The 13,966-nt window shown below is 51.0% G+C and overlaps 1 protein-coding gene across 1 annotated transcript; it reads left to right on the forward strand.

The window, feature by feature from the left end:
* The first annotated feature begins 897 nt into the window (after positions 1-897).
* Positions 898-12,220, forward strand: APOL6 (apolipoprotein L6). The gene is made up of 5 exons (XM_047066408.1): positions 898-919; positions 3,476-3,536; positions 7,698-7,778; positions 9,586-10,420; positions 12,215-12,220. The coding sequence occupies exons 1-5, from the start codon at positions 898-900 to the stop codon at positions 12,218-12,220; spliced, it is 1,005 nt and encodes a 334-aa protein (XP_046922364.1).
* The last annotated feature ends 1,746 nt before the right edge of the window (positions 12,221-13,966 follow it).

A 13,966-nucleotide genomic window follows, 5' to 3' on the forward strand; every position in this document is an offset into this window, starting at 1 on the left:
GGTCAGCAGAACCCGCTGGAGACCCTGCACTTCGTGCTGTCCCCCTGTAGCCCCCCGGCCGGACCAGAGGCCCCGCAGAGGTGAGGACGGAGCGGGGGAGGGGGGGAACTCCTCTCCCTGGGCACCCCAGCCCACGGTGAGACAGCAGCACTGCTCACCGCCCTGAAGGGCAATGTGCCCCAGCGATGGGCTGCAGGCACTTGGTTTAGGAAAAAGAGCTCCCGCCAGGGCCACCAGGGTCCAAATCCCCATCCCGCCAGATACCTGACCACCGGAAAGATCTGAAGTTCAACGTCTTTCGTGGTAAATCAGGGTAGGAATCTCTCCTTCTGGGCTGTTTGAAGGTTTCAACGAAAATGGGATTAAGAGGGTGACGGGACTGACCAAGTTGCATCTCCCCTCCGCTGGCTGGGGACCCCACGGCCCTAGACGAGTGGTCCCGGCCCCCAGAGCCTAGGGGGCCTCACCGGCGACAGGAGTTTCCCTCGATGTCATCCTTGGAGAAAAAAAAGACGCTGAGGGATGTGTCTCCAATCTGCAAAGAGAACCTGCAGCGTTCATTCCCTGGATTGTAGGTTTATTGGAGGGGAGGCTCGGGGAAGGGGGGAGGGGAGATGGTGATGAAGATTAAGGGGAGTATCTCAAAGCTGTGTGTTCAGAGTGAGCTGCCTTTTCCTTAGCCTGGGTGTCGGGGGAAGTTGGTTTGCAGGGAAGGGGCCACTGGAGAACAGGACGGAGCTAAAGGTTCCCCAGGCAGGCGAAGAAAGACCATCGGCGATACAAGCTCGCAAATGGAAATAAATTCTAGAACATTCTTGGCAATCCTTTCCTCTCTCAATGTGACCACCCTCTCACACCCATCGAGGGGATGTCCATAGGGGCAGGGGGTGGGATCTGATGGGACCAAAGAGCTCCCTGTGTCGCCTTCACCCTTCATCCCATAGGACTCACGGAAAATGGCGACAGGGCGCTGGCAGAGGGTGGGGCCCCAGACGGGAGTTTCTCAACCTCAGCCCCAGTGACATCTCGGACTATGTCATTCCTAACTGTGGGCCTGGCCTGTGCATTGCAGGCTGTTTAGCGACCTCGCTGGCCTCCAGCCAGCCTCCCCCAGAGTTGTGACAGTTAAAACAATGTCTCCAGACATTGCCAACAACCCCTGGGGAGAAAACTCACCCTTGACTGAGACCCACGGCTCCAGGCTTATACTGCAGGCCCGGCTGGGATCACACTGCCCTCTCCTATTCACCAAATGTATGGCATTGGTCTCTCTGTGCCTCAGTTTCCTCATGTGGAAAATCGGGATAATATTAGCCTCCATGTCACAGAATCACTGAGAGGTGTATCAAGTAGGGAAATGCAGATCTGGCACAAGTAAGCACGAAAACGTGCTTCATGTTCTAGGCCATGGTGCCCTGGAGACAAACTTCCAGAATCTAGCTTTGTAAGTCAGAGAGGAGAAAACATGTGTTCCATTTATTTTTTAAATTATTTTTTTAAAGTTTATTTCTTTATCTTGAGAGAGACAGCATAAGCCGGGGAGGGGAAGAGAGAGAGAGGGGGAGAGGATCTCAAGCAGGCCCCAAGCTGTCAGGGCGATGCCTGACTCGGAGCTTGAAGCCGGGAGCCCTGAGACCATGACCTGAGTCAAATCCAAGAGTTGGACACTTCAGGGACTGAGCCACCCAGGCGCCCCAAGGAGAGAGTCTTTATCTTTGATGCATTAACTCTACCTCCAGGACTATCCCAAAGAAATAACCAAATGGGTGGGCCAACATTTAGGTAAGGATCAAAAATTATTCATAAAGCAAAAAATTATTTATGAAAACAAAACCAAAGCTCAAACTGAAGACAACCCACAGATTCAACAGTAGGGGACTTATCAGATGCACAATGACACATCCGTCTGATGGAATGTCACACAGACTTTAAACAGCTTGTTGGAAATTATTTACTAATACAGGGAGCCACCGTAATGCAATGTTAAGTGACAAAAATTCACACAAAACTGTATGAACATCATGAGTCTAAATTTTGGTTTGCTTATTTTCTTTTTTATTTGAGAGAGAGAGAGAGAGAGAGTGAGCAGGGAAGAGGAGCAGAGGGCCTGAGAGAGAGAGAGAATCTTAAGCAGGGTCGGTGCTCAGCACAGAGCCCAACTCGGGGCTCGATCCCACAACCCTGGGATCATGACCTGAGCCAAAATCAAGAGTGGGACACTCAACAGACTGAGCCACCCAAGTGCCCCTTGTTTTACTTATAAAATAAAATGTCCAGGGGCGCCTGGGTGGCTCAGTCAGTTAAGCGTCTGACTTTGGCTCAGGTCATGATCTCACAGTTTGTGGGTTTGAGCCCCGCATCGGGCTCTGAGCTGACAGCTCAGGGCTTGGAACCTGCTTCAGATTCTGTGTCTCCCTCTCTCTCTGCTCCTCCCCTGCTCATGCTCTGTCTGTCTCTCTCTCTCTCAAAGATGAATAAACAGTAAAAAAAAATGTTTTTTAAATAAAATAAAATGTCCACAGTGGTCATTTCTGTGTGTGGAGAATACAGAAGAATTTTATTCTTTATCCCTAAATTTTCTACAGTAAATCTGTACTTATTTAAATAATTAGGGGAAAAAGTATTACAAGAATTTTTGTGCCTTCAAACTATGTATGGGAGGACTTTTTTCCCCAAGTTCTTTCAGAAGCAGAAAGAAGGGAAGAGAGGGGCACCTGGGCGGCTCAGCCGGTTAAGCCTCTAACTCTTGGTTTCACCTCGGGTCATGATCTTGAGGTTTGGGAGTTCGAACCCCGCATCAGGCTCCGTGCTGACAGCGCAGAACCTGCTTGGGATTCTTCCTCTCTCCCTCTGTCTCTGCCCTTCCCCTGCTCGTGCTCTCTCTCTCAAAGAAATAAATAAACTTTAAAAAAAAGAAAAAGAAAAAAGAAGGGAGAAAAAGACGACCATGAGAGAGAAGGCATATCTTGAAGATATCATTTCTGACATAGCTCTGGGGCCAAGTACCAAATATAGCGGGAGAAATGAAAGGACGTGTCCCTTTCCTAAGGCTGCCACAGACTGGGTGGCCTGAAACAACGGAAATGTATTCTCTTGTAACCCTGGAGGCTGGACTCTGAAATCAAGGCGTCAGCAAGGCCAAGCTCCCCCCCGTAGGCTCCCGGGGAAGAATCAACCCCTTGCTCACCTCCTGCAGCCTCTGGTGACTCGGGCAATCCTTGCCTGGCGACAGCTTGACTCCCATCTCTGCTTCTGTCACCACGCCACCTCTTCTGTGTCCTCTCCTCTTCTCGGAAGGATGACAGTCATTGGATTTAGCTCCCCCCCACCCCGCCCCCATCTAGGATGAATTCGTCTCCAGATCCTTTAACTGATTACATCTGCAGAGACACAGCTGTCAAATAAGGTCATATCGGAGGTTCCGGATAGACATGAATTTGAGGGGCACAGCTCTTCAACCTGCTACAGGGGACAGTCTTGAAAAACAAATTAAGGTATCACAGGCAGGTGTATGGCAAAAATGATCGCTATGGAAAGTATAAAAGGGCGTAGCGTGAAAAGCGAGCTTCCCGGGGGGCCTGGGTGGCTCAGTGGGTTGAGCGTCTGACTTCAGCTCAGGTCGTGATCTCACGGTTCCTGGGCTCAAGTCTGTGCTGACAGCGCGGGGCCTGCTTCTGATTCTCTGTCTCCTCTCTCTGCCCCTCCCTTGATCGTGGGCTCTCTCCCTCTCTCTCTCTCTAACATAAATAAGCATTAAAAACAACAAAAAAAGCAAGCTTCCCTCTCTCATCCCTGACCTCCAATCCAATCAATGTTACTGGCTTCTTGTCTCTACAAACACGCGTGTCTTTCTCCTACACAAGTTCAAGTGTAGTATACAGTGTTCCACACCCTGCCTTTGTATTTACCAGTGTATGCTGGAGATCCTTCCCTCTGTTCACATGGATTTGCCTCATTTGGTTTAATGACTACATACCGTTTCATCGGTAGATAAACCCTAGTTTACTCAGCTGATCCATTTGGGGTGGTTTTCGATTTTCCTTTTTCCTTTTCTTTCTTTCCTTTAATTTTTTTATGTTACAAATAATGCTCCGATGCTTCCTATTTGTATCTGCATGCTATGCCCGGCTCTTTTCTTTTTTTTTAATAGACTTTTTTTTTTTTAATTTTTTTTCAACGTTTATTTTTGGGACAGAGAGAGACAGAGCATGAACGGGGGAGGGGCAGAGAGAGAGGGAGACACAGAATCGGAAACAGGCTCCAGGCTCTGAGCCACCAGCCCAGAGCCCGACGCGGGGCTTGAACTCACGGACCGCGAGATCGTGACCTGGCTGAAGTCGGACGCTTAACCGACTGCGCCACCCAGGCGCCCCAACTTTTTTTTTTTTAGAGCAGTTTTAAATTCACAGCAAAATGGAGGGGAGCCTAAAGAGATTCCCCTTGTGCCCCCTGGCTCCCCACACATGCAGAGCCTCCCCCACTATTAACATCCCAGACCAGAGTGGTCCACTCCTTGCAGATGGTGAGCCTACGCTGACACATCGTTATCACCCAGAGTCCATAGTTGGCATCGGGGTTCACTCTTGGCGTACATTTTACGGGTTTGGGCAAATGGATAATGACACGTGTCTACCGCTATAGTATCTGAAAGAATAGTCTCCCTGACCTAAAAATCCTCTGTGCTGCACCCATTCGTTTCTCCCTCTCCCCAGCCCCTGGCAACCACTGATCTTTTTACAGTCTCCAGAGTTACGCCTTTTTCCAGAATGTCAAGTCATATGGTGGGAATCACACAGAATGTAGCCTTTTCAGACTGGCTCCTTCTGCTTAGTAACATGCATTTAAGGCTCCCCTATGTCTTTTCATGGCTCGATAGCTCATTTCTTTTAGTGCTGAATAATACGCCTTTATCTGACGGGACCACACTTTGTTTATTCACTACCGAAGGGCATCTTGGTGGTCTCCAAGCTTTGGCAATTATGAATGAAGTTGCTATAAATATCCGTGTGCATGTCTTTGTGCGGACCTAAGTCTTCAACTCCTCTGGGTAAATATCCAGGAGCGTGATTGCTGGATCGTATGATCAGAGTATGTTGAGCTTTGTGAGAATTTCCCAGAGGTCTTTCAAAGCGTCTTGGCATTCCCGTGGGCAATCAGCGATGGTTGATATGGTGGTTGATACGAACCGCCGAACTTAATCAGAGCCCCCCAGCTTTACCCCCACTCGTTTGTGTGCGTATTTAGTTCTATGCAATTTTTTTCACACGTGTGGATTTGTGTGGTCAACACCACAATTGAGATACAGAACACGTCTGTGACATGCATCCCTTGTGCCCCCCCCCCGCCCCTTTATAGATACAGCCACCTCCTGGGCCTGCTCTGACTGTCCATTTTAACTTTTTCTGGCTCGCTATGTTTCAGACAGATCTCTTGTAAACAGTGTATATAGCTGGGCTTTGCTTTCTAAGCCAATATAAGGGTGTTCTCGTCTTGAGAGAGGGTTTTTATCCTGTTTGTGATTACATCATTTTAATCACGAAAAATTACTGCTCCTCACTGTTTATTGGGGTTGGCGTTGTCCTAGCTATTTCACAGATAACGGAAAGGAAACAGAGCCGTGAGTTAATTTTCTTGAAATCACAGAACTGGTAAGTGACAGAGGGGGACTTCCCACCCACTCTGCCCTACTGTCTCTATACTAACGATAGGTGAGTTTCCTCTTCTGGAAGGTTAAAACCATGTCTCTTCCCAGCCGGACGCCCTGCCCTTCTGAGTATGGAGAAGAGCAGAGACACCGCTTGGACCTTCACCACAATGGAGGCCCCTCACATCTGCCAGGGTAAGCTTTTCTCCATCCCAGCCATTTTCCTTAGAGGGGAAAACAGAATCCAGTGATGTCTTTGTAAGAGAAAGACGAAAAGCAGAGTGATCCAGAACATTGAAAAGCACAAGGATACACAAAGACGTGGCTCCCAAAATGCCAAAGTCCTTGTTCTCCTTGTGCTTCACCCGCTGCTGCTTCTCCTTTTCTTGCTGCTTTCTTGTCTTCTTCCCGGGTCTAACTGATGGGGTACTCTGGGGTTCGGCCTGGGACCATCCCTGGCCTCTGCTGGTACTCTCTCCCTAAGGCTCTTATGCCATTTCATGGTTTCGAGCGCTTTCTACACAGATGGTTCCCACATTTCATCCCCCAGCCGGAACAGGAATCATATATCCACTGCCTACTCAAGCATCGCTTGGATGTCTCACGGGCACCTCAGACTTAACCCACCCCCAAAGTGAGTCTGAAACGTTCACTGCAACAGTCCTCAGGCCCCAGACCTGACTCACCCTGAAGTCATCTGGGACTCTGTTCTCCCACATCCCACATCCCCTGATGAATCCTGTGGCTTCTTACAAATATAATCCTTGCCATCACTTCTATCAACCTGGTCCCTTGCAGCTGTCCCCTCTCACTCTGACTATTGCAACAGCTTCTAACTGGCCTCCTTGCTTCCTCTTTTGCAAGTCTAGAGTCTATTTTCCAGCCTGAGTGATCATTTTTAACATATAAGTGAGATGAGGAGCACTACTGGCTCATACAGTGTCCTGGGGCTTATGAGAAAAAGCTCACCCACTTAACAAGTGTAGATATAGCTCTGAGGACGCCTGGCTCCACAAATGGATAGCAACTTCATGCAATCAATCAATCAAGCAAGCAAGCAATCAAAGTGCTCCTTTCTCCCCATAGACACAGCACCTCCCCCCATCTGTGGCCCCCAAGGGCTCACACCTTGGCAAGTCGATTCTGGGATGGATTTTAGATCCCAGCTGTAAGCTCAGGCAGGACCTTTTACAGTTCTCATAATACTAATATAATATCAATATGTCCGTTGGAATCTAACTTGTAAAAAGGGCCTTATAAATTGTTCTCTTGTGAAATGATCTTTTCATCATTATAATCAATTCGGTCACAACAGCCAATGGCTGGAAACAATCCAAACATACCAATCAGTGGAAGAATAGATCAATAAATTGCAGTGTATTTATACAATGAAATACTCCATAGCAATCATTTTAAAAGCATTTTTTTATGTTTATTTTTGAGAGAGAGAGAGAGAGAGCATGTGAGTAGAGGAAGGGGAGAGAGAGAGGGAGGCACAGAATCTGAGTTGTCAGTACAGAGCCTGACGCGGGGCTCGAACTCACAGACCGTGAGATCACGACCTGAGTCGAAATCAGACGCTTAGCCGACTGAGCCACCCAGGTGCCCCACAAACATCATTTTTAAAATCAGTGATACCCACCACATGAGCGCATTTCATACACATCACATTGAGTGAAGGAAGCTAAAGAAATTAGTCCATTCATGTGAAATTCAAGAGTAGGCAAACTGACCCATGGTTATAGAAGTCAGAAACCGCTGTCCTGTATCTCGATCTGGGTGGTGATTCCTCGGGGGCGTATATAAGTGAACGTTCACTGAGCCCAGGACTTTATTTTGTCTACTTCCTGTATATAAGCTGCCCCTCGATATAAAATGTACAAACAATAGTTTGTTGTGAGTTTTTCATTATTTCGATTTTATGTAGTCTAAAATCCCTCCACAAACCTTGAACTTCACAAGGATCAGGGCACCGGCAGTAACCTTGCTTTCCATGTGCCCAACCAGAAGGCTGTCTGACTGGTGAGGACACCTCTCATTCTCCCATGGGCAGGACGAGCACAGCTTTGGTGGCCCAGGAGCTGGTGGATGACCAGGCGGGGAAAGGCTTCGAGGCTGGCATTGGTTTGCAGAGGTAACTGGGAGCGCTTTGTCCCTGGGGAAGGCTGCTTCTGCCGAAACGTCCTGGGCATCCTCTTGATACGTGACGAGGAGAAAAAAGGGACTATGCTAAAGATTTTGGATAGAAGAAGCGAGATCCCGTCAGGTGCATGACCCCGGGCGATAGGCCTCAAAGGGCAGAAACTGCCCCCCTCGCAGAGGGCAGGCCCGTGAAGGCTCACACATCACCAAAAAAGCCCCTTCGTGGCCCTGCATCGATGAACTCGGGCCCGATTATCCGTTCATCGGCGGAAGCCCCCAGCAGCTTGCAGCCCAAGGTAGAAAATCAGCATATGTCCGCTGAGTGAGTTAGGGCATCTACACTGCGTGGTGCCTCCTCCAGTGGCACCGCAAGTCTACACCCGTCAGTGGGCACCGCCGTCTCGTGACTTTGTAGTGAGCACAGAGTGGGGGGTGTCAACTCTGCCCCTGCTCGCCCTTTCTCCTCTTTGTCTCTATTCACTTGAGGAAACACAGCGAGCAGGCAGGGCTGCGTTGTGGGATCCGTAAAGCTTAAGGTTCCTCGGCAGGGCCCGCCTCCTTGCCTGCATCCCTCCCCTTTTCCACGGCCAGCACCCCCCGCCCCGCAACCTTCTGCTCCGTGACCTGATTTATGGCTGCTGGTTAACTGATCATTGGGCCTAAATTTTCTAGTTTATTAGCGCTAAGGGGTTTCCTTGGAAGTCTATTTGGTTTTTAACCTTTCCCATTAAGAAATTGTGTGTGTGTGTGTGTGTGTGTGTGTGTGAAGAGAGAGAGATTCAACAGTATAAGCATATATATTTCAGTGAGGAGTTCCTGACATCAGCTGACAGAGGAGAAAGAAACAACCGGCAGGATAGAAGGTTCTCGGAGCTCCGCCCCCACCTCATGTGCTCCTCAGGGCAAGTCCCCCTTCCCTCTCTGGGCTTCTGTTGCCTCTGCTGAAAAGTAAAGGAGGCAGCTTGGGTCCTGGCTGGGGTCCCTTCCAGGTCTGATTGCCTCCTCTGGGCCAGGGAACCTGTGTCGTCGCCAGGCCTCCTACACCCTCCCTGGTGGAGCGATGGCTCTTGGAGTCCGTTTGCTCTTGCCCGATACCACTCTCCCGTAAGGTCAGACTCCGCTGGGGTGAAACTTTGTACCGTGAGATACTGGGGAGGAGAAGCCTGGGTCCCTTTGTCCCTGACGTCTTCCACGAAGGACCAATCCCGTCCTTTTGAGTGGCCAAGTGAAACTGGCCACGTGCCGAGGAGAACCTCCAGAACGTTGGTGATAACTCACCTCAGTCCTCTTGGTGTACAACTCCCGGTGGAAGCAAAGGTCACCACAGCAGCCAAACTCAAGGACACGGACGTGTAGGCTGTGTTGTACAATATGGCGCCTCTTTCCTCTGACTTGCCTCTGCATATATGGGACCCTCAACCTGGTCTCCTCTTTCTCCTGCGTTTCCCACACCGGTCCCTCCGTTAGTCCCACGTTGCTCATCTTGACTCAGATCTTACCATTCCCCCACTGCCCTCTCCTGGGTGACAGTGTCTCTGAACAAGGCTGAAAATGTCCCTCAGGACATTTGTCCCTCCAGAAGCCCCTCTTACGTGTTTCTTCTCTTTACGGAAGGAGCAGCTCCCAACAGCGTTCTGGGACTCTCCACAGTTGGGTCAGAGGTAACAGAGGTGTCAGGGAGAGGCAGGAAGGACTCAGAGTCAGGAGTGGCGAGAGCATCCAGAAACAGCAATGGGCCTAAGAGTGTGACTTTGCCACCTGGGAGACTGAAGCCAAATCTTTATTTCACTCATCCACAGGGACCAGGATGACATTCTTCCGTGTGAAGGTGTGCAGCAAGGAGAGGAGGGTCTGTCAGCTGAAGAGATAACATTTTTGGAAGAGTTCCCCATCGTGAAGGAGGAGCTAGAAGCCGGCATCAGAAAGCTCCACGCCCTTGCAGACCACATCGACACAACCCACAGAACACTCACCAAAACCAACATGGCGGCCAACTCCATGGCGGTGGTCTCAGGAGCCATGAGCATCCTGGCTCTAGTCCTTGCTCCAGCAACAGCAGGAGGAAGTCTGATGTTCTCCGCTGCTGGTAAAGGTCTGGGGACAGCAGCTGGGGTCACCAGCATCTTGACCAACATTTTGGGACACTTTCGAAATCAAGAAGCCCGAGCTCAGGCCAGCAGCCTAGTGCCCACCCGTGGCCACGAGGTCGGGGAGCCCGGGGGGCAGAAGGCATCTTACCTCATGGCTGTTGGAAAGATGGCTTATGATTATGGAAGTGCCATCAAGGATATTAAGAAGGACATCCGCGCCCTTCAGATAGCTAGAGCCCACCCACGTCTGGCCACTGCTGCTAAGCGTCTCCTGACCACCGGCCGAGTCTCGGCCCGAAGGAGCAGGCAGGTGCAAAGGGCCTTTAAAGGCACGACGCTGCTGATGACGACAAACATTCGCTTGCTGGGGAGTGCGATGGCGGGCTTATCCCTCGGCCAGGACTTGACCGCCCTCCTGAAGGACTGGAAGCAACTGAAGGAAGGAGCAAGGACGAAGTCTGCGGAAGAGCTGAGGGCCCAGACCTGGGAGCTGGAAAGGATGCTGACAGAACTCACCCAGCTCTATGAGAGCCTGAAGCGGAGGGTGAGGCTGACATCTCCCTCTTGGGTGGAGCTGGGGGAGGGAGGTGGGAAGCTTGAACTGGGACTTATGGGCACCAAGGCTTATGGGAAAGGTGTTGAAGGAGCCGGGGTGCGCGCGCGCGCGTGTGTGTGTGTGTGTATGCGTGTGTGTAGTTTGCTTGGATGTTCCTGAGGACGTGGGGCAGACGGTGGCCCCGAAGGTCCAAATGACGTCGGGGGCATCTTGATGATAATGGCGCCTGTCCTGGACAGCCCTGGTCATGCCTTCTATTTCTTTCTCAGTGCTCTAAGAGGGTCTTTCCGGTTGAACAGAAGAGGGCACTGAGCCACACGGAGTGTTGTGGACTGGCATGTGTCCCCTGAACATTCATGATTGATCCCAATGCGACTCGGTAGAGGTCCCAAAGAGGGCCTTTGGGAAGTGATTGGGGCTGATTCAGGTCTCAGGAAGGGGTGATTCTATACGACTGTGTCCTAAGCGGAGGAAGGAACACAAGAGGGCTCTCTCTCTCTGCCTGCGCCCGCACAGAGGAAAGGCTGTGGGAGCCATCAGCAAGCCCGGAGGGACATCTCACCAGGAACCCAATGGGCCGGAGCCTCCAGAACAAGGAGAAAATACATTCCTGTTATCCAAGGCGCCGGCCTGTGGTGTTCTGCTAGGACAGCCCCAGCTGGCTAAGACGGGGAGCTTCTGAGGCTCGCCAAGTTCTCGGCTGGGTGGTGACAGAGTCAGGATACACAGCCAGGAAGCCTGACCGCAGAAGCCCCCGGAGCTGCCCGCCAGGCTGAGCCGGAGCCCTCTGTAGCTTTCCTGTGACTGCTGTTTTCCTTTCTTTACAGAAACTCTTCCAAGAGGAAAGACCCAGGAGCTCATCTTCGGGAGGAGCCACGGGGTCTCTGCCCCAGCCCCCAGCCAGGCGTGGGGAAGCAGGACCCCAGGGGACACAAGAGGACGAGGGCAGGCTGAGCCGCCGGGCCTCTGAGCAGAATTAAAAGGGGCAGGGCGGAGGCGGGCTGGTTGGCAGAAGGGATGCCCGGAAACTGAGCAACCGGGAGGTCCACCTGGGTCCCGAGGGCGCTGTCGGCTGGTGAGGGTGGCCAGGGCCATCTGTCCTGCCTCTCCTTTGCCACCCGGCTTCTTCATTGTCCCCCACTCTTCCCTGGGGAGCCACCTCATTCCCACTGCTTTGTCAGCACCCCGTTCGCTCATGTGCACACAGGCTCTCTGCTAAGCGGGGACCATAAGACAAGGAAGGTCCCTCAGGTGAAGGTCACCTTGGGCTCACCTTGCGCTCACCGGCTGCCTTGCTCTGCTCTCTTCCTCCCCCTGCCCTGCAGTAAAACCCTGGGTTTGCACACACAGGGATGTCACCGGAACCTGCCGGACCAGATTCCATCAGGAGCCCTCCCTTTCTCCCCAAGTGCTCTGCACAACTTAGGACCTCTCCAGGCTTCCCCATTCACCTGTCTCTTCTTCTTTTCTTCTTTTTTATGTTTTAGCTGCTATTTTGAAAGCAGTGCATGGACATGAGGTACAACTTTTTTTAAAGTTCAGGAAAGTAAAAACCAGGCGTTGGAAACAATGCATCAACCAAGGGTGACCACTGTTGGCAGCCGGGTGTGGAATTTCCTTCCCGTGGTTACTTGCTTTGGGTGTTAAAGTGTAGCGGTCATTAGACTGCGTGCGGGCGGGGGGCGGGGCTTCCTCCAGGCTGCCTTTACGTAATAGATTTTTTTTTTCTGCAGCCCACTGAGTGGTCTTGCTCTCATTCTCAATTCCTTCATTTGCCTACAGATCTAGCACTTTCCATTTTGCTGTTTTCACTTAGTTTTTATAGACTTTTTTCGTGTGTTGCACAATATTCTCGATTATATCTAGTCTTTTATTTTATTTTTTTTTAATTTTTTTTAACGTTTATTTATTTTTGAGACAGAGAGAGACAGAGCATGAACAGGGGAGGAGCAGAGAGAGAGGGAGACACAGAATCTGAAACAGGCTCCGGGCTCTGAGCTGTCAACACAGAGCCCGACGCGGGGCTCAAACTCACAAACCGTGAGATCATGACCTGAGCTGAAGTCGGATGCTTAACCGACCAAGCCACTCAGGCGCCCCATATGTAGTCTTTTAAATTAGACACGTTAGTCATCACTTTCTGTTTCAAGTGGCCGAAACCAATGCAAACTGGCCTACCCAAAAAAGGGGAGTTTATTGACTCATGTACTTAAAAAGCTTAGGGGTCAGGTGTGTCTGGATCCAGAGGGTAAAAATGATGTCATCAGGTTCCCATTTCTTTTTTTTTTTTAATATGAAATTTATTGTCACATTGGTTTCCATACAACACCCAGGGCTCCTCCCAACAGGTGCCCTCCTCAACGCCCATCATCAGGCTCCCGTTTGTTAACCAGGCTTCCACCAGGTTGAGGGAAGAGGGTGGGGGTGGGGGTGGGGGTGGGGCGGTGGGGCCCACCACTCCCGGCACCCCCAAACCCCCCCACCCCTCCCGGCACCCCCAAACCCCCCAGTGGCCCCCTTCCTTCCAGTTGGGGGCGTCCAAGGGGAAAGGGGCGGAGCAAAGGTGCAGGGACCACTCTGATTGGTCAGGACTGGGTCCCGTGCCTTTGCTCGGGCTGGTTACTGGTAAGAGTTTATGGTAAAACAGTATGGTTACTGAAAAGAGCCGGAAGAAGGAAAGCAGCAAGGGGTCCGGTAGCTGCCCTCCTCTTTCAGGGACATTTGGACTAATGGCGATTTTTAAAACTTATACATAGTGGTAAAATGAACATCTGTGTGCCAAAAACTTGTTGCGTTATTGTTGAGATTTTTTTTCTCGAAATTGTGTCCCTGAACGGGGGTAAAAAGAAGGACCGTATGAAGGGAAAGGAGGAGACGCCCCCCCAGCCCCCCATCACGGTAGGGAAATAGATCATGGGAAGTTGAGGAAAGACTTAAAAGAGTGGAGGAGAAAGAGCCACCGTCGCCATTTCAGACCACAGCCTGCCCGTCTGGTTGTCTACACCTCTCACCGTCCAAGTGGCGAAACGGTTGCCATCCCATGCCTGGGCCACTGTGCTACCTGCTTCTGTTGTCCTCGTGTCCTTGTTTTAAGTTCTTGGTGAGCATAGCGATGACAGAAAAGCCCTCTAAAGGCCTGGTTTGTGCACCCACCCCCACCTGCTCTGTGAATGAGCCCCTGAAGGAAAACCATCTCATCCTTGAGATATCAGTCAGTGCTCCTTTCTCTCTTTTTTAAAAATTGTATTTCTTTTTTTTTTTTTAATTTTAGAGAGAGGGCACCAGCGGTGGGGGGGGGGGGGTTGCGGAAAGCTGAAGGGCAGAGGGCGAGGGAGAGAGAATCTTAAGCAGGCTCTGTGCTCGGCACAAAGCCAGACCTGGGGCTCCATCCACAACCCTGGGATCATGACCTGAGCCGAAATCAAGAGTCAGACACTTAACCAACTGAGCCGGGCCACCCAGGTGCCTCCCTGCATTCCTCTCTGATAAAACTTGTGATTCCTGCCTGAATGCAAATCCATAATCTTTTGAGCT

Source organism: Lynx rufus, unplaced genomic scaffold, assembly GCF_022079265.1.
Source record: "Lynx rufus isolate CCGP_SWC_20201006 ecotype Redwood Valley unplaced genomic scaffold, mLynRuf1.p SCAF_7, whole genome shotgun sequence".
NCBI lineage: Eukaryota > Metazoa > Chordata > Mammalia > Carnivora > Felidae > Lynx > Lynx rufus.